The sequence below is a fragment of the Erpetoichthys calabaricus genome, chromosome 11 (assembly GCF_900747795.2).
Source record: "Erpetoichthys calabaricus chromosome 11, fErpCal1.3, whole genome shotgun sequence".
In the NCBI taxonomy this organism is placed as follows: Eukaryota; Metazoa; Chordata; class Cladistia; order Polypteriformes; family Polypteridae; genus Erpetoichthys; species Erpetoichthys calabaricus.
The window spans coordinates 162,567,214-162,585,536 of record NC_041404.2 but is presented as its reverse complement, the minus strand read 5'-3'; the positions used below and the strand labels follow the sequence as shown (position 1 = coordinate 162,585,536).

At 36.2% G+C, this 18,323-nt stretch overlaps 1 protein-coding gene across 2 annotated transcripts in view; it reads right to left on the bottom strand.

The window, feature by feature from the left end:
- Nucleotides 1-18,323, bottom strand: part of il21r.1 (interleukin 21 receptor, tandem duplicate 1) — a 50,027-nt gene that overhangs the window by 16,976 nt on the left and 14,728 nt on the right. Inside the window, exons 6-8 of one of the 2 annotated variants that reach the window (XM_028814459.2) lie at nucleotides 15,053-15,224; nucleotides 13,038-13,125; nucleotides 7,672-7,768 (exon numbers count right to left, since the gene is read on the bottom strand). In XM_028814459.2, coding sequence (XP_028670292.1) covers nucleotides 7,672-7,768; nucleotides 13,038-13,125; nucleotides 15,053-15,224 — 357 coding nt within the window. The remainder of the gene's footprint in view (nucleotides 1-7,671; nucleotides 7,769-13,037; nucleotides 13,126-15,052; nucleotides 15,225-18,323) is intronic. The other variant, XM_028814460.2, reaches the window with a different exon arrangement.

The following is an 18,323-nucleotide window of genomic DNA, read 5'->3' as shown; positions in this document are numbered from 1 at the left end:
CAGTAAATAAGTTACTTATGATTAAACTTGTATATTTCTAATTGAAAATTTATGTTTCTTCACTGATTACATTTGTGCAAAGCTGTTTGTTTAAAGAGTATAAATGCTGCATTGCCTTTACATACCATATTAACAATCAGCTGATAGTCTGCTGTAATTCTAATTTTACGAAAAATGTGCAGAAAAGTTGTGGAATTTGTATTGAGTCTTAATTTATGAAATTCATTCTGCAGTTTCACAAGTTCAATTCAACTAAAAGTATCCAATGAAACGAATTTTCTTGTCTGCAGTGATTTTCTTTCACTGGGAGTTTGCATCCAGTAGGGGGCGCACACTCCCTGGGAATAGGTTTGTTAGAGTTTACAGCTTTTACTAAACCAAACGTCTACCCTGAAAGTTTATGAACACCTCAGTTTTTCCAGTTTTTCTTCAAATGTTATCACTGGAAATGTAATGCATGACCTAAAATGATGAAAAGGTAAGCAGTAAGCTGTCAGAGGTTTAAACTTAATGTTTAGGTTAGCAAAAACTGAAAAAAAGTGGAAATTATCAGAATATTACAAATGGGCCTTCTTAAGGGAACAACTAATAAATAACAACCTACAGATATTCTGCAGCAATTAAAGTAAATTAAGCTTTGCAATTTGAAGCAAACAATTTGCCAAGGTGTCCTAACTTCTGCTGATTACTTAAAAATCCTCTGTCTGTCTCAAAGCAGAGTTGGAACAGACTGCGTTACCAAACCCTCTGAAGTACTACTTGCACAATATTCCAGTGATAATGGCAAGAAAACGGGAATTAATAAATTAAATAAAACAGAGCATTATCACCCTTAGTAGTGCAGGCCTTTCAATTAGAGAAATTGCAAAAAAAAAACAAATCCAATTGTTAGTGAGTACAGTAATGTCCAACACAATCCAAATGCAATTGGAAACTGAAAGAAACAGGTCAAGTGGTAGTAAGAAAGTCATTGCATTAGGACAAAATAGGATCTTGAAGTACTGGCTGTGGACTACTGCCCACTAGAAGAAACTCTTATGGATCGATGAATCAAAATTTGAAATCTTCAGTTCATCATGCGTGATGTTTGTACGCTGTTGAGATGGTGAAAGGATGGTTCGTCAGTATGTGACACCAACTGTCAAACATGGTGGAGGAATTGTGATGGTCTGGGGTTCTTTTGCTGGAGGCAGAGTTGGTGACTTGCACAGAGTTGCTGGGATTCAAAATCAGAAGGGTTACCACAGTTTGCCTGTTTCACAGGAGGTTGGGGGTGGTACCTAGCTGGGACGCCCAGGAGGAACGGAGGAGGGCTTACGCCTCCCCCAGACCACATAGGGGCGACCACCCTGGTGGCTTTGAGGACCACGGGAACAGAGCTTAGAAGCTCAACCCTATAGAGGCCCGTGGTCACTGCCAGGAGGCGCCCCAATGCCTATAGAGCCCTGGCCCTCAGCACTTCTGCCAGGGACACCCGAAGTGCTTCCGGGTGTGCAGCCGGTACTTCTACCACACTGGGGAGTGCCGACGGAGGCTAATCGGGAGGCACCTGAAGCACATCCGGGTGTGTATAAAAGGGGCCACCTCCCTCCATTCGATGGCTGGAGTCGGGTGGAAGAGGATGGAGCTCGGAGGGGAGGAGTAGAGGTGGACCAGAGAAAGAGAGAAGAGGCATTGTGAGGCCTGGACTTTGGGCTGATTGGTGCTGCGGCACTGGGTTGTGTGTGTGTTTCATTTGCAAATATTGTGTAAATAAACATGTTGTGGTGCTTAAATGATGTCTACCTCTCTGTGTCCGGGCTGTTCTCTACACCTGTTACATCAGCAAAAGGTGGTTACTTTGATTAATCAAAAATTTGAATACAATTTTGTACACTCAATTTCTTGACATTTTTTTATTTCCCATTGTTTATTTGTTTTATGTCTTCATTTTATAAAACATTAAGACATTAAACATTTCCATAAAAACAAAAAACTGAGGTGTTCTAAAACTTTTGACTGGCTGTGTATATTATATCCTTTCCTAGTGTGGTGGTGATTCTAAGATGAAGAAAAAATAACCCTACAGCCGACACTCATGATAATCCAATTTTGAAAAAAGCTCCTGGCAAAGTGTGCAGTTGTGGGATTTCTGCAGTCAGCTCTGGCCACCTCGAGGGAGTGCAGGAGGCATGTTTCCTAGGTATGGGCAGGAGCAATATTACAATCTTTTGCTGGCATAAGGTAAACGGAAATAGCACAGAGTAACAATTGACCATTAATTGACCATCGGACCACAGGATACACCTACTCTCTTTAAATAGCCTGCCTGAGTTGTCTCCACTTGTCTCTTCCCATCTCCCTGACAGGTTTCTTACATGGCACTAATGTTTCACCCCATCAGCTGCTTTGCATTGTTTAGATACTTTCAGCTGTGCCAATTCATGCTCTTTGCTTTTAGTAAGATCGTATACTATGGGATAAACCTCACAGATCGCCTTGACACACTTCAGACATTAGGCTGCAGTGTTCAAGTGACTGCACTCAGTGAGGTCAATACCCTCTGTGTCCTGGTCAATTTCTCCTTTATTAGAGCAGTTCAATCATTAGGCTTCTTTTAATGATCTGTTTTAGGGATTGATTATCTTCTTGCTATGGACAGCAAATAATACGTGCTCTATACAACAAAGTCCATGTGTAGGAATGTCCTGGGTAGCAGATGCAGTCTCTGGGTCTTTTCCACCAAAGTGAGAAGAAGAAAGTCTCCTCAGAAGCCTATTTCATTAGCTCTGAATAAGAGCCTCATGGTGTGGAAATGGGGCTGTTAATAGCTCTCACCAACTACAGAAAAACCTTTATATGTCACATCTTTCAAATTTTCTGCAAATTGAGAAAATTATGTCTCCCCTACAATTAACAATCTCTAGATTTCATTTTTCCTGAGCTTCACGTACATAGTATTGTTTTTTTCACGTCATCATAATCCAACGTTTTCATTGGTAGGCGGTCTTTCCTCATTGGTCAGTGGAGTTGGTAGGTTTTGGTCTTGCAGTACAGTAAGACCCTGCTTAACGCTGCTCCGTTTAACACTGTTTCGGTATTAGGTGTTTTCTTTCGAATTCTAATTTTTCACTGATTCACTTTGTAGTCACATAAAAGTGGGGTTTTCGGCAAAAATGTCGGTTTTTCGCCACAATCACACGACTTGATTAGATACTCACATGCAGTCTCGCAGCGTGTTTGATATCAGTGCAGTACAGTACATTACGTATGCCTGCTGCGTCACTGTTCATTTATGATTGGTCATCAATGTTATTGTGTAAGGATATAAACATAACATTTTATTTTACTGTAATAAATAACAATGATCCCTTTTAGTTTTAAAATGAATAGTTGCAAAGAAAAATATAGTAAAGTGACAAGAAAAAGCATGTCGCTGGAAACTAAAATGCAGGTGCTCAGATGATTAGATGCAGGTGAACGCCAAATTGATATCAGCACTGCATTAAATTCTTCAACTTCACAATATAAATGTGCAGGATATTGAAGAATTATTGCAAGTTATGACTGGTGAAGGTCTTTCCAATGACGATCTTAAAGAATTAGTAGAACAACAAGTGCACGAAGATAACGAAATTAGTGTTTCTGAAGATGAGGAACAAAAGGAACATTCAATTAATTTTCTAAAAAAAGTTTAGCCACTATTATGGAAATTATGGATCAGTTTATACAAAACAATCCAAATTTTGCTAGAAGTTCAAAGGCAAGACAAAGTCTCATTGATGCGATGTCTTGATATCGACATTTGCTTACTGAACGACAGAGAAAAACCCAAATGATGTTAGATGACTTCTTCACAAAAAAACAAAAAGTGTCAAATGAGGAAGACCCTTCCTCATTTCAAACAAAAATTATGTATTTACTTGAATATTTTTGATTTTCATGAATGATTTATGAATAAAAATCGATATTAGCAATAAAAATGTCTATAATGAATGTAATAAAAAAGTATTTAATTATACATGTTACAAAATAAAACAAAAAAAAATAAACTTTTTTATTCTCTGTCCTGTTTCACCTATCCCCACTATTTATGTGTTAAAATGACCTTGTGTAACGCTGTTTCGTTTAGCGGTGGGATTTCTTGGAAAGTATCCCCTGTGTTAAGCAGAGTCTTACTATATGTGAAATACTGTGTACATACTAGCTTCTTCCATCGTGCTATGACCGGAATGAAAACATATTTGGCCATCACCACTACCTTATAACATCAGGAAAGACCTAGTAACTCCAAAAACTAAAAAACTCAATTTTGAAAGAAGTGGCAGTTACTAAGTTTTTCCATTGTATGTGAGAGCTTGGTGTCTGCTGCAGGCAGGGTCCCACATACTATACGAATACACAAGTAACACACGGTTTATAAATGGACATTAAACTAAAATAGGTTGCTGCACCATCAGGAGAAGACTGGCATAGAATGTTCTGTGACAAGGTTGTGTGTCCCTACTAAGTTAGGTACAGCACCACTAGCAGTTGGCACAGGCTGGGCAATTTAATGAGCTCCTGTTCATTTAAAGGAAGGGACTTGTCAACTTTCTTGGAGCGACTAGCACTACCTAGAAGCAGCATCAGCCTTTGACCTTTTGAAGTGACTTCAGATGTAAATTCCTTGGAATAAAAATAACTTGTTACCTGAAAAAAGACATTGTGACCATTGAGAGTTTTCTAGCACGTCAAGAGGAGTGCTAAGATTCTGAAACTTCTTCTTTTTCCAATTGTTTTAATAATTTTTCAACATTCATATTTTATTTTTCTGTGATTTTTGTATTTTAATCAGATTCTGGCTACACCATTTTTTTGGCTTCAATGTAGTTGCCATTATTTTGTGTCAATACTTCAAGATTGTGGTTCTGTTAATTGCTGCTGGTGCCTTGACTAGTAATTCCTTTGTGCTACTCCTCACTTTTTGACCTTCGCTCTGCCTCTTTTGACCAAAGACTTTTGCTCTACATTTAGGTTTTGATGTTTGTTAGCTTACCCTTTTAGGGAACGAACTTTGCCTGTCCTTTTGAGTCTGATTCAGGCTACTCATTTTTTATACTGACTTGCCTGAGACAGTAATAGAAAAAATGAGAAGTGACCAGGTGATATGTAGTCAAGGAACGGGACAAAGTCAAAACTGGCCTTCAAATACATTTTTCGTCAAAGCCAATCAAAAATCAAAAACAAGAGCAAAAGATTTGTTAGCCAAAATAACGGTATTTAATTTGCGATCTTAGAGTAACCTATCATCTGTTCCTTGGAAATCTCTGAACTGTTAAGGACAATCTCTAAATTGTTGCGTGGATGATTTCACAAACAAGCATATTTCAGAGAATTCTGAAAAGGATTTCCTTGAAGATAGTCATAACAATAGTCCAAAATGGTGACATTTGTCACGATAAAATGTAAAAAAGTTATGACCTTTTTAAAGAAGTAAAATACAATAAAACAGACTTTAAATCCAGGCCCTCCATGTATCAAAACCCTATATTCCATATATAAATAGCTAGTTGTTCTGTGAGGAGCTGTACGAAAAAAATATGAATTCCAAAAATTGTAATAATTTTGTCAAATCTCATTTCCTGGTTCTTCATTCAATAGTATTCTATTTTGCATACCTTATTCAACTCAAAGTGTGCACATCATACAGTGGAAGATTTTGTTTGTTTGAAAGAGTGTGTCAGGAGAATTGTCACTAAATTCAAACATTATTAAACAAAGTGAGTACCAGCTTTAGACACACATTGATTTTGCTCAAACACTAATTTGAACTGGGATGTCAGAATTTATGAGTTCCTAGTTGGAACTTTCAACTGGAGCACCCCCACAAGGCAGATTTTCAACTCAGAAACCTGCCGTTGGTCTGTCAAGTCCAGGTTTATCCAACTTCATATCATGACGTCAATCCAAAATGGTGACGTACACTACAAACTTTAGTGAAAGCTGTAATATTATAATGTTTATTAGCAGATTTGTCTGTTTGTGTTTCATTAAATCAGCCATACACACAGCACTGTACAACCTCATTATGTGGACATGCTCTGCTACAGTGTTTGGATCTGCAAAATACTGCATAATGCATTGTTCAGTAGTTGTCTGTATTCTGAAAGAGGAAACACAACCAAGGTTTTGCTGGAGGTGTCCATATTGTTTTTCCAAATGTTTTACTGGAACTCTTTCAACTTGGGTTGTGACATCGTTCCTAGCTTGGACATCTGACTGCTGAGCAACACAGCATTAAGTCGCTCACAAAGTCCACCCTTTATTTGTATAAAGTTCTGACGCAAATCCTTGATGCTTGTCTACAGTTTAGTCATTGGATCAGCACCTAAATATATGGTGACATTTATGGGCTCTTGTGGTTCTTCTCAACTACTCCTGTCTGCTGATGAACGGCATCTTTTGATGCCATCTCTATGTGATATTATATCTCAGTCTCAGTCTTTTCATGTGTAACTCCTAGCTGGTAGAACGATTTGCCCACCTCCATTTGGAATTCTGACAATCTTAATGTGTTTGAAGACTCTGTTGTTTGGGGAGGTTCTATTTACATGATATTAGCTGATAAATTTGTTGTTTGGGGAGGTTCTATTTACATGATATTAGCTGATAAATTTTATTATCTAGGGTTTGTAAATTGCTTGTATTTTGTTCTGAGGTCTTCAGTTGTGGAGATCACCTTGTCCTGTAACACTTGTTCCGAAACAGTCCCCCACACTGATGTTTACTCGATTATGTTGACCTCTCTTGTAAATTGCTTTGGATAAAAGTGTCTGATAAGCAAATAAGTGGAAATGTAATAGTGAACAGATAACACCAAGTGATGTCAACAAGAAACATAAAATGGTAGAACTTATACAGACAAATACATGAAAATGGCATCAAAATGACACCAAAGCAAAACAATACAAAATGGGACACTGTTTGACAAAAAGAGGAAAGAGGACTTTAGTTCAGATGAGGGGAAAAAGCAATTGCTCAACTTCCTTGAATTCATCAGAAGAATACCATGACTTGCAGATAAAAATGAGAATTGCTTGGTAGGTCTAATGGCAAAGCAGCAGTCTTCAATTTGGAAACAGGATTTCTTTGTTAGGCCTGTGCACAGGGTAGTGAATGTCAGCTGAACCCACGTTAGCCCCGTCTGAAGTACAGACATTCTTTTCTGTAAATGTGCGTGAGCAACATGCCTGAACAATGTAGAGTTGGCTACGCAGTTGCTTTCTGACCTTGCATTTTTAAGGCTGGCCTTGGCCACAAGGGGCTATCCCAGAACAATACCTAACTTAAGCAGATTATTTAGATGAAAAAAGAAAAGAAGAAAACAACATTGAATAAGAACAAACGTTCTTGGACTTCTGCTTCTGAATTACATGGAATATTTTTCAAATTACCCCTTAAGAAGTAAACAGCTAAATTTAGAAGGCTAGATCTTAGCTTGAAAACATCTGCACTGTGGTAACATTTATGGTATTTTCCATTCACGTCTGTGCTAAGAGCCCCTTGATTAATGGCATCATATGTGTGGTTATAAACGCCACACCTACAATTTCCCCTTTCACTTAAAGCTGTGATGTTCAGTAAGCCAGTGTTGTATATTTTTTTTTAAAGATGTGACTCATGTTTATCAATAGTGTTAATAGGTTTTACCTTGAAGTCTCCATTGTGAATAATGTAGAGAGGCTTGAAGAAGTCTTCTGGGCTAGGAATGAAAGGACAATGCTTCTTCAGTAACCTGGAGTGAAGGCTGAAAGATAACAAGTGGAATATGTTAATCACCTACAACTAAAAATTGATGAGGAATAAAAACTCAAATGTGTATAGATTTATGGATAGTAAAGTATACATTTGATTACAAAAATTATTATTTGCACTTTTTATAAGAGGATATATGAATGAACATTTATAATTTTCTGGGCATGTTCTGTGCAAGCAATGCATTCTAAACAATCAAAAATCCTGTAATCTTGAATAACACATGATGTGTTTATTAACTAAAAAATAGTCTGAATTTGCGTAAGCCACCCTAATTTCAGGCTCTTCATTACAAATGTAATAATTAACTTTATGAAGTATAAATACATACAGACAAAATTGATTGCGTCAGATATTTAAAATATTAAAATGTGTGCTTCAGTTTAAATTTTGTAAAGAAACTTGTAATTTTTTACCCCCTGATAGTCCTAGAGGGCTTGATCTCAAGTAAAGAATCAAAAATTAAAAACAGCATCATATTCATAATCACTGACCTTAAAATACTCTAAAATGTTATCCAACAATGCTTATGCTTAAAACCTGTCATTTTTAATATTCTGGGTGTATCTCTTAGTGGGCTAGGACCACTGGTAAAGAAGCGAATATCAAACAAATAATCACATTCATGATCAGCAACCTCAACACTTCATATGCCTGTTTTACTGATCCCCATTTCTATGATTTTGACCCCATGTATCCTGCGAAGGGGTGAACCCCCAAAGCTGATTGATGTTCATTTCTGCTGAACACACCTATTGGTTTATTCTTTATCGTAAGGGTGAAATTGAACAAAATAAAGGCCTAAAATTAGGCATTTTCAGGTCTATGGAGCCAAAACAGGGGGGGACCCACAAAAAGCTTAAGGTCTTGCATATCTATCTATCTATCTATCTATCTATCTATCTATCTATCTATCTATCTATCTATCGATCGATCGATCGATCGATCGATCGATCGATCGATCGATCGGTAGATAGATAGATAGATAGATAGATAGATAGATAGATAGATAGATAGATAGAAATCCCCAGGGTGATTTCAAAGCATTCATAAGTAATTCTTAAGAACCCATTAGACATATTTTGAAACTGAATACACTTGCATGAAATGAAGTGAAGTGTAAAAATTGAGATACAAGTCCAGGTTAACCGAAATGGAGAGGTCATCACCTTGTAATTATCAGGTAGAAGTAAAGCTCTGGTAGGTACCTTCTCCCATGTAAATTGTATTTTTTTACACATCTACTACATTTATTAAAAATACATGTATTTTTGCTTCTTTTAACTCTCATGATCTTTATTATACAGGTTAATTAATAAACACAAGAAAAGGCATTCAAAAGAATAACTTACAAAATGAATATAGTCTATGTATTTGTTGCACAGTAAGCAACATATACATATTTGCAAAAGCTGTATGTGAAGGATTTAATTTACACTTGCAAAAGCAATACATTTTTAAGCTTGTTTCAAAAGAACCTCTTACAAGATTTTCTCATATAATAGCCTTTTTCAGTTTAACCTGCAATCAGTTCGAAGTGTGACAAATACATTATCTTTTAAGCCACTTTTAATGATGTTCACTTGATGAAAACATTTAAAAGATTATTGTACCCCCTCAAGCAATTTTAAAACATTAATTTTATTTTGTTGAACTGTGGATTCCTTATTCTGCATGTTAACTGCCATGTAAACATGTCAAAGTAGTGGTAATAATGTATTTGCATAAGGGATAGCAAGTGTTTCCCCACAGGTTGACTGATTAAATGCGAAATTGTGGTGGGGGAAGTTAAAGTGAAGTGAAGAGCAATTTCTTACTGATGAAATTAGCACTGACCTGTTAAAAAGTATATAATGAAAATACCTCTACAAAATACAAGCAAAATCAGGACAGTGGCCGCAGTTTGTTTATTGTTCTGAATATGTGGCCTATTTACTAAAATGAAAAAGTGACCTTTAGAAATGTTTGTTCATTTAAGCATTTAAAATATGATGAAGCCACATCCATTTAATTAAGTCCATATAAAATAAGAGAGGTGCACTCAGCAATCCTAATTGCTGGGGGTGTGGTCTTTGAGGTCGTGACTTCTGACTTCACTGACTCAATGGGTTAAAAGGTCTGTTGTGGCTGCCTCAATATCCTGAATTGATCCAAAATGTTTACCTTTCATGGTCATTTTGACCGTGGGGAAGAGCCAGAAGTTGCACAGTGCCAGATCCAGTGAATAAAGTGGATGAGGACACATCATAATGTTTTTATCTGACAAAAATTGCTGCACCAGCAGCGATGTGTGACACGGTGCGTTGTCATGATGGAGGATGATACCGTTTGCTCATTTCTCAAGTCGTTTTCTACCAACATCGCTTCTTAAACACTCTAATAAGCCCTTATAATATTCATAATTCACTATTGTGTTTCCGAGCACAAACTCAGTTCGCACAACTCCATCAAGGTCAAAAAACACAGTCATTATCGCCTTGATGTTTGATCTCGATTGATATGCAGGACATCGAGGCAGCCATGACAACGAAACTAAAGGCATTTCCGAAGGCTTCCAGAACTGCTTCAGAAAGTGGCAAGAATGATGGAAGCAAGGGGTAGTATTTTGAGGGGGATGAATGGCTATGGATACTGTCTTTTACAGTATCAATTTTTTTTAATTTAAGCATTCACCGTATTTTTGCATCAGAAAGCATGGTACAAAACGATAAGGCAGATTTTATTTGTATTTTTCCAATTTTAAAACCAGAAAAGTATAAAAGGTTGGAAAGTAATGTGTGTAAGAGCAACGTGATGCTAACTTGGAGCAAATCTGAAAACCCAGCAGTAGTAAAACAGAGACATGCAGGCTTGTAAGCTGACCATTTTAAAAGCCAGGCTATTTGTTGGCATCAATAATAGTTCTATTTACTAATGAGGAAACAGAAGAATTATGGGTCTGAACTACCTTGCCTACCTCAGGTAATGAATTAAATAGTATATCAAGTGAAATATGATTGAAAAAGTGTTTTATAAACTCTATGCCAAATGTTTTCTCTTTAATATAGTTTGAGTGAGTATGTGCCCAAAGCACATTTCCTGTACGTATATAAGCACTCTGCATTCATCTTGCTTTCTTGCTTGACTGAATGGCTTGCAGAGTCTTGTGGTTTTGTTAATGTAGGAGGCACTGCAAGGAAGAGTGACTAAATGAGCGATATTTCACTTACTCAAGCTCAACAAATTTACAGTCATTTTGACCACACTTCCGGTTCTATCTATAATATATGAAAACATCAGTAACGTTAGGGGTAAAGGAAGAATAACATGTACTAAGTGGAATTTATTCATAATTTCTGGCAAAAGTTAGAATGAGCATCTGGCAGATAATACGAGTGACAACAATCCACTAGCAGATGCACCTTTGAACTTCAAATATTTAAAAATGTCTGTCAAGCAAAAGGGAACCACATACCGTACAGTACATAAAAGACATCAGCAAAAAAATCTAAAAAAGAACATAACATATATAAATACATATTGTTGCTAATGAAGGACCAGGGGAGAGAACTTACATGGGGCATTACTTTCCCCAGAGTGCTAGCTGGCAGCCCCCCGGTTGCTACGGCATCCTGATTCCCACAGGGCTCCATGTCAGTTGGAGCACAGCCCGGTTGGGTTCCATGGGTGCTGCCAGGGGATGCTGCAGGCACTGTGGAGCCATACTTTACTGGGCTTCCACCTCACCCAGACGTACATCAGGACCATGCTAACAGACCACCAGAAGTACTCCTGGGTGCAGGATAAAAGGAGCCAACTACCAATGGTCCAGAAGTAAGAGTCGTGAAGAAGGTGACAAAACTTGCTGGAGGAGGAGTGGAGGCGGAAAGAGAGACGGAGACAGAAAGGAGAAAGTCCTGTGTGTATTTACCTGTTGGTGCTTTGCTGTACTGTGCATTAAAGGGAATAAAAGGGAAAGAGTTTCCCACGTAAAAAAAAAAGCCCGTGTTGTGCTGAAACTTGTGCCATGTGTCTGTCTCAGTCGGGTTTCGGGAGCTGGAGCACCCCCTGGTGGCTACAATATACATGCATTCATACATACATACATATACATCCTATATAAATCGTGATTCATAGTGGTCACCCCAAACACCCAGACATAACCAAACCTCATAGTCACGGGTTCAAAGAAAGATATTTTTGTTAAACAAATACCTTTTACTGGTTTTTATCACCTAGTCTTTCCTTTCCACCACCACTCTCCTCTGAGTCTGCCTTGTTCAGCATTCTCCCGACTCTGACCCCAGATGAGGCAAAGCGGCAGTTTTTCAACCCAAAACATGGAGTACTTCTGGTGCAACAAGACAGCCACCTGAAAGCACTTCTGGGTCTGGTGGAACTTCTCTGTAACTGGGGAGTCTGCTCGCAGCAGCTTCCCCTAGTGGCACCCAAGAATCCCAATAGGGCTGCTCAGCAAAAATACACTACAAAAATGCATATGCAAAAACTAGACAAAAAATTTAAATGGGAGTTGTTTTGCTTTATATAGCAAAAAAAATCTGCCAGTGGGGTTAGCAAAATTAACTTGACAAGATTTCTTAAAATAAGCTAAATAATCATAAATAAACATTTTTTGATAAGTCAATAATTTTTACAATAAGGAAAACAAAATTTAATGTCATGATAAGAAATACTTGTAACAGTTGTTTAGATATCATTTTTTGCTTTTTTCTACTTCTGTGCATCCCTGCGGTTAACCAAACATGAGGGATTCTGCTTCCCATTGCACTGGGGGAACACATAGCCCCGGGAGGTAGTCTCGACCAGGAAAAGTACCACTAACCAACCCAGTCAAGGTGCCAGCTAATCTGTGTCATCTATGCATATGAGTAAAGAACATAACACAACATGTCCAGCCCACTTAGTACAACTCACCATCATGGGAGACCAGAACTGGACGCAACACTGGAACCAGTCCTTGGCTAGTCTGTGTCCACTGCAATGCACACTCACATTAACATATGAGAATGAATTATACATGACAATAAAGTCGGGTGCTTTCAATTTTTCCACGCTATATTGCATGGTATGAATGACTTTTGGATTTTTCCAATTGCCTAAGCCTGTCTTACTGTACATGTTTGTGTTCACTTGTTATATGACATCTGATTCAGTTATTCCAATATTTTCACTGCTTTTTTTAGTTACGTGAATTTCCCATCTTAAAAGATGTTCTAAGATTTAAATACACACTAAATTTGACTGCCAGGTCAACTACTTACATTTTTCCTGCATATAATGACAGAACAGCCAGGGAAATGCTCAGAACCAGGATTGAAAAAATTTCAGTGAAAGATCTTCTATTGACTGCTAAAGAAAGGAAATGTGGCATATCAGTACTAAATGTAGACTACATCTAACTAATCACATTTGTATAACAAATAAGACAAATTCTGAATAATCTGCAGAAATTGTAGAACAGCTAGATTGAAAATATGGATGAACATAAACTTCAGATCTTATTTATCTGTTTGGTACTAATAGAACCTCAGGTATGTTCACCTCACATGCCACATCCTCATATGTTCAAGCTGAAAATGTGAAAAATTGTAAAAGTAAGACAAAGAAAACAAGTCTGCCTTATAATTCTTATTTTATAAGTCTTACATACAGTATATAAACATACAGTTTATTCAGGAAGGTTATTATACCATATACAGTACCTACAAAGTGAAAATGAAGGGTGAGAAAAGTTCTAATAAATTAAAAAATAGCTGAAAACCACTTACATTTGGAAATATTAAAGACAATTTGACTAGAAATTTGTGTTATCATTACTTTCACCTTTACTTGATAAAATTAGACTTAGAACTGAAACAAAACACATTTTAAATGGATTCATACTGTAGAAACAAGTGATATATTTATGTTTTTCCAATGTGCAACCTTACTAACATTGAATATTATTAATAAACTCAGTCAGGCTGTAAATATTAAATAAAATTAAAGTGCATATGTGTTTATTTAATGATTTGTTTCCAAATGTACATTTTGAATTAAACAAAAAAGTCTTCTCAGTCACCAAGGTATAAGAAAGACATAGCAGCACCTGCAGCTGTGCAGAGGAGAGCAACCAAGTGCATCCCAGGACTTAAGGACTTGGACAAACTCAGAGAATTACACCTGTTTAGTCTTGAGCACAGGAGACTACTGTGTGGGCACCTCATCCAGGTATTTGAAATCCTCATTGGCATCAATAAAGTAGATCCAGCAACATTCTATCGGATTAAGGGTGAATCACGTACTCAACGACATCAGTGGAAATTAAGGAGAAGTGCATTTAAAACTGAAACCAGGAAGCACTTCTGCACTACTCACTGAGTTTCAAAATAAACAAAGATTTTCTTTTTGTTTTTTTTAACAATAAAATTGGAATACATCACTGTAAATTATTATTTGTTTGCCAAATTTGTTCAACATCTTGGACAATCTGCTTATTAGCTAAACCAAATATTAATATAAAATGTTATTGGTTATTTCATGTATAGTATGCTTAAACATCATTTCTCCCGGCCAGACTGTTTTGATTTATTTAGGGGTTTATGCCTGTTGTATATTTTGTTCGATTTTCGTTTGTATGTTATTATTCATGATTTTTGTTATTATGTGTTGAACATTAGTGTATGTATTGTGTGTTTTATATATTTAGTTACATGCCCTGTTCTCTGAAACTTTGAGGTCAGAGTATATAACTAAATATATAATAAACACAATAAGTGTTCATCACATCATGATAAAAACATAAGTAAAAACACAGGATACAAATGAAGATCTAACAAAACATAAAAACTCACATAAAACAACACTTTACATGAGCCTGAGCTAAAAGCCTGGCTAAACCCTAACACAGGCCAAGAGAAAGACTCAGACTGCACCCAAAGGTTCAAGGTGGGAGCTATACACAGTGGGCCAATTGAAAAGAAACTCAATCACACCAAAATCATTTAGAATCACAGAATTCAGTTAACACCTTGCCTTTAGATCCATTAAAAACTCCAGGAGAAGCATAACAAACATCAGCAGAACACACTAAGTTCCCAAAGAAGTGACTGCAGCCACAAAGAAATGCAAGGTCCAAGTGTTTCGAACAAGTAATAATGTGGCATCATTCTGTCCCAACTAGCTGAACTGCAATTTTCCATTTTTTTTTTCAATAAAATATATGTAAAAATGTCCATTCTTTCAGCTGATGCACCAAACACAGTCATTTTACAAGAAGGGGCATTCAACTACTTACATGGACTTGTTAGAATGGCAGGTTTACTCCACTCGCTCCAGGTACCTGAGTAGCCACTCTCATTATTCACTCCTGCACGAATTTCAAATACATACTCTTTACCACTTTCAAATAAAGTATTTGCAATAATATAGCTCCTGATGTCATTATATATGTGGCAAACTCTTTGATTCTGTAAGGTAAAAACAATTCGAATATTAAAAATATTATTTAATTTCGTATTTCAGTATTAAGTAAATGTACTTAATGACTTGCCATTCAATTAAAATACAGTACAGAGGAGTTCAATAGCAGAAAGGAGCAATTAATGTAACCATCGCACGTGTTGTTTTCTTATAATTTAACCACTAGAAACTTAGCAGGTTTCAATTCCTAAACAGGAATGTAAAATTAGTTAGTTTGACAAAAGTTTAAGAAAAATTAACTTCATTGTTTTGATTGTACTTAGTGCCTTACTGTAATTAGACAAAATGAAAATATGGAAGATCCAAAAAAAAATAGAACACTAAAGTGGATTTCAAACCACACTGCAAAAAAGCATACACAATAATTAGCTTAAAAACTTTAAATGGGAGTTGTTTTGCTTGTATTTAGCAAAAAAAATCTACCAAAGGGGTAAGCAAAATGTACTTGAAAAGATTTCTTAAAGTAAGCTAAATAATCATAAATACAAATTTTTGGATAAGTCAATAATTCTTACAATTTGCCTGATATCTGGCAATTATAAAACATGCATTATAATTGAATATGATTGCTTTTCTTTCAAAAAATAAAGACATTTTAAATATTAAACAAATTACACAAATTATTTTAATTGTGCCAAACTGTTAAAAAGCTTTACAGATTTTTCTGAAAGACAAAATAAAAAAAAATGCAAGAAAATTCTAAAAGCAAAGTGTGAGGGATTATAAAATATACTATATTTGCATACTCTAAATACAATGCTTTTGGTTTTCTAGATAGTAAGTTTAAGACTAACAAATTAGAAAAAAACATTTGCACATCATAATTCAATAGTTTTAGAAAATTGTGATTTTTTGATAAACAGCTGGAAGTAAAAGGCATTGAGTTTCTTGCGTATTTTATATTTTTATGACTCACAGTACAGTAAATGAGACATAGAACAATCTGGGATTCAATCCATACTTCTCCTCATACATTTAAGTGTCATATTAAATCCAATTAATTTAACATCTGTACTCTCGCATACCCAATCTGGAGAGTTATGGTCACAAAAAAAACAACTAAATTTCAATAGCCTATCATATAATTTCACACATCAAAACCTAAACGGTGGCATATTGTGTTTATTTTAGTACACTATTAACAAATTGTGGGCAAATTCTGAAAAAAATTGGACTGTTTCTCTCTGGGATATTTAGGACACTGTTTTCTTTAACAAAATTCTATCTTGGAAAGGAGGATTTTGTGGTAAATTACAGAGATTAATGGATGACCTTGCTGTCCTGCAAATTAAGTGGTAGCATTGAAGAAGCAATGAATGCAAACAGATGTAGAAAGTAAGATATAATAAGATGGGGAGAACTGTAAGGTGCAGTGAGCTGGCCCTACCCATGAAGTACCTTTAGAAATATTTCACTGTTACAGTCAGATACAAGTCATTATTGGCATAGTGAATTAAAACCAGTAAACAAAAGATAAATGTGGCTACCAATCAATATCATAACACAAAAAAGTCTGTGAAAGTGTCATTGTTTGATTTGGAATTAGAACATTGGACATTTACTCTTCGGTCAATGTGGAGTTAATTGACAGAGAGAATTTTTTTACAAGAAAAGACCAGAAAAAAGGATGTGGTCGGGAAAACATGTCGTATTCATTACTGGAAGTTCAAATAATCACTCGATAGAGTCCAAAATGCAAAACAAAAGAATCAAACTTCTCGAAAGGAAAGCAAAGATCAAAAGCCATAATTTCACCAAGTTTCATAAGAAGTGCTCAAAGAATTCTTATCTCAGATGATCTGAGAACACGTACATCCACCTATTTACGTGGTTGTTCTGATGACATTACATGTCACGCGTTCCCAGGTATATCTGGGAGTGATTGTCATAGCAAATGATGATGCTATTGCTGGACGATGCCAGAGCCCATAATTATGCAGGATAAACACAAAATAAATGTCATCTTCTGTGGAACACCTCAAAAAAAGAAACAAATGTTGGTAATAGATAGAGTAAAAAATAAAAAGAAAAGAATATATACTTTGTCGAAATCTTTCAGTAGAAACCCACAAGAAAACTAAAGAAAATTACCCATTATAACAGGGAACTGGTTTAACCCTACCACTAACCCATCACTCTGGTTTCCTGTTAAATTCAATATGGTCTCCCTCAGATCACCCCCTCTGCTTTTCCCTTCATTTCCCGGAAATTAAAATCATGTCCCCCTAATTTAACTCTTTTACTTTCCTAAGCTTTGCTGATTTGGTGAAAAGTTGAGAAACATTTTAGCTTTTCCCCAATTTGGTACAAATATACCACCCATCTTTCATTATGCTGCTCTTAGTGTTGATGACAAACCCACTTCCACCTCAAGAAATTACAACACTTGGTGACACTTTATGACGACTCCAGATTCTGAACACTCCGGTTACTGAGATCCAGAGTTTTCCTGCTCTTTCTGTGTCCAACCAGATCATTCCTTAAAGATAATGGTGTCCTAAATTCCTCTCCACTCTCTTCCCACCACCTTTAAAACTTATTATGTTTGATGTCTCCAAACTTAAAGCCAGTGGTGTCCTTTATACAACTTTACATAAGGCATCTGCTAGACCTCTATCTTTATTATTTCAGTGTTACAGCATGACCTCCTTTAATTGTTCAATTTCATGGAAAGCTACACCTTAATAACATCTCTGCATTGCCTAAAAACCAAATAATCAGCACATACAGTTCATATTTCTACATTGCTTATACCATACCCTTCACAAACTTCATACTATAATCCCATTTGCCGCTTTTGTTCTGATGTTCCCCACTGTTATGAATGAGTTTATTGCAGCACATTCTTGCGTTTTCTTCAAGTTTTTATGGACTTTCCCATTCCTGTTATTAGTTTTGAAAACCCTTCATATTCGTGAGCTGAAAAGATACCATTTAGGATGACTTTATGGGTGGGGAACAAAGAATGCACCCTAAATGAAGTGTTAAATCCACTAAATTATAAGGTTTGTCAAAATTGACCAGAAGGACATGGTAGTGTTCAAAATGTTTAGCAGCTGTACAAAAGTTGGACATTTTTTGCTTTT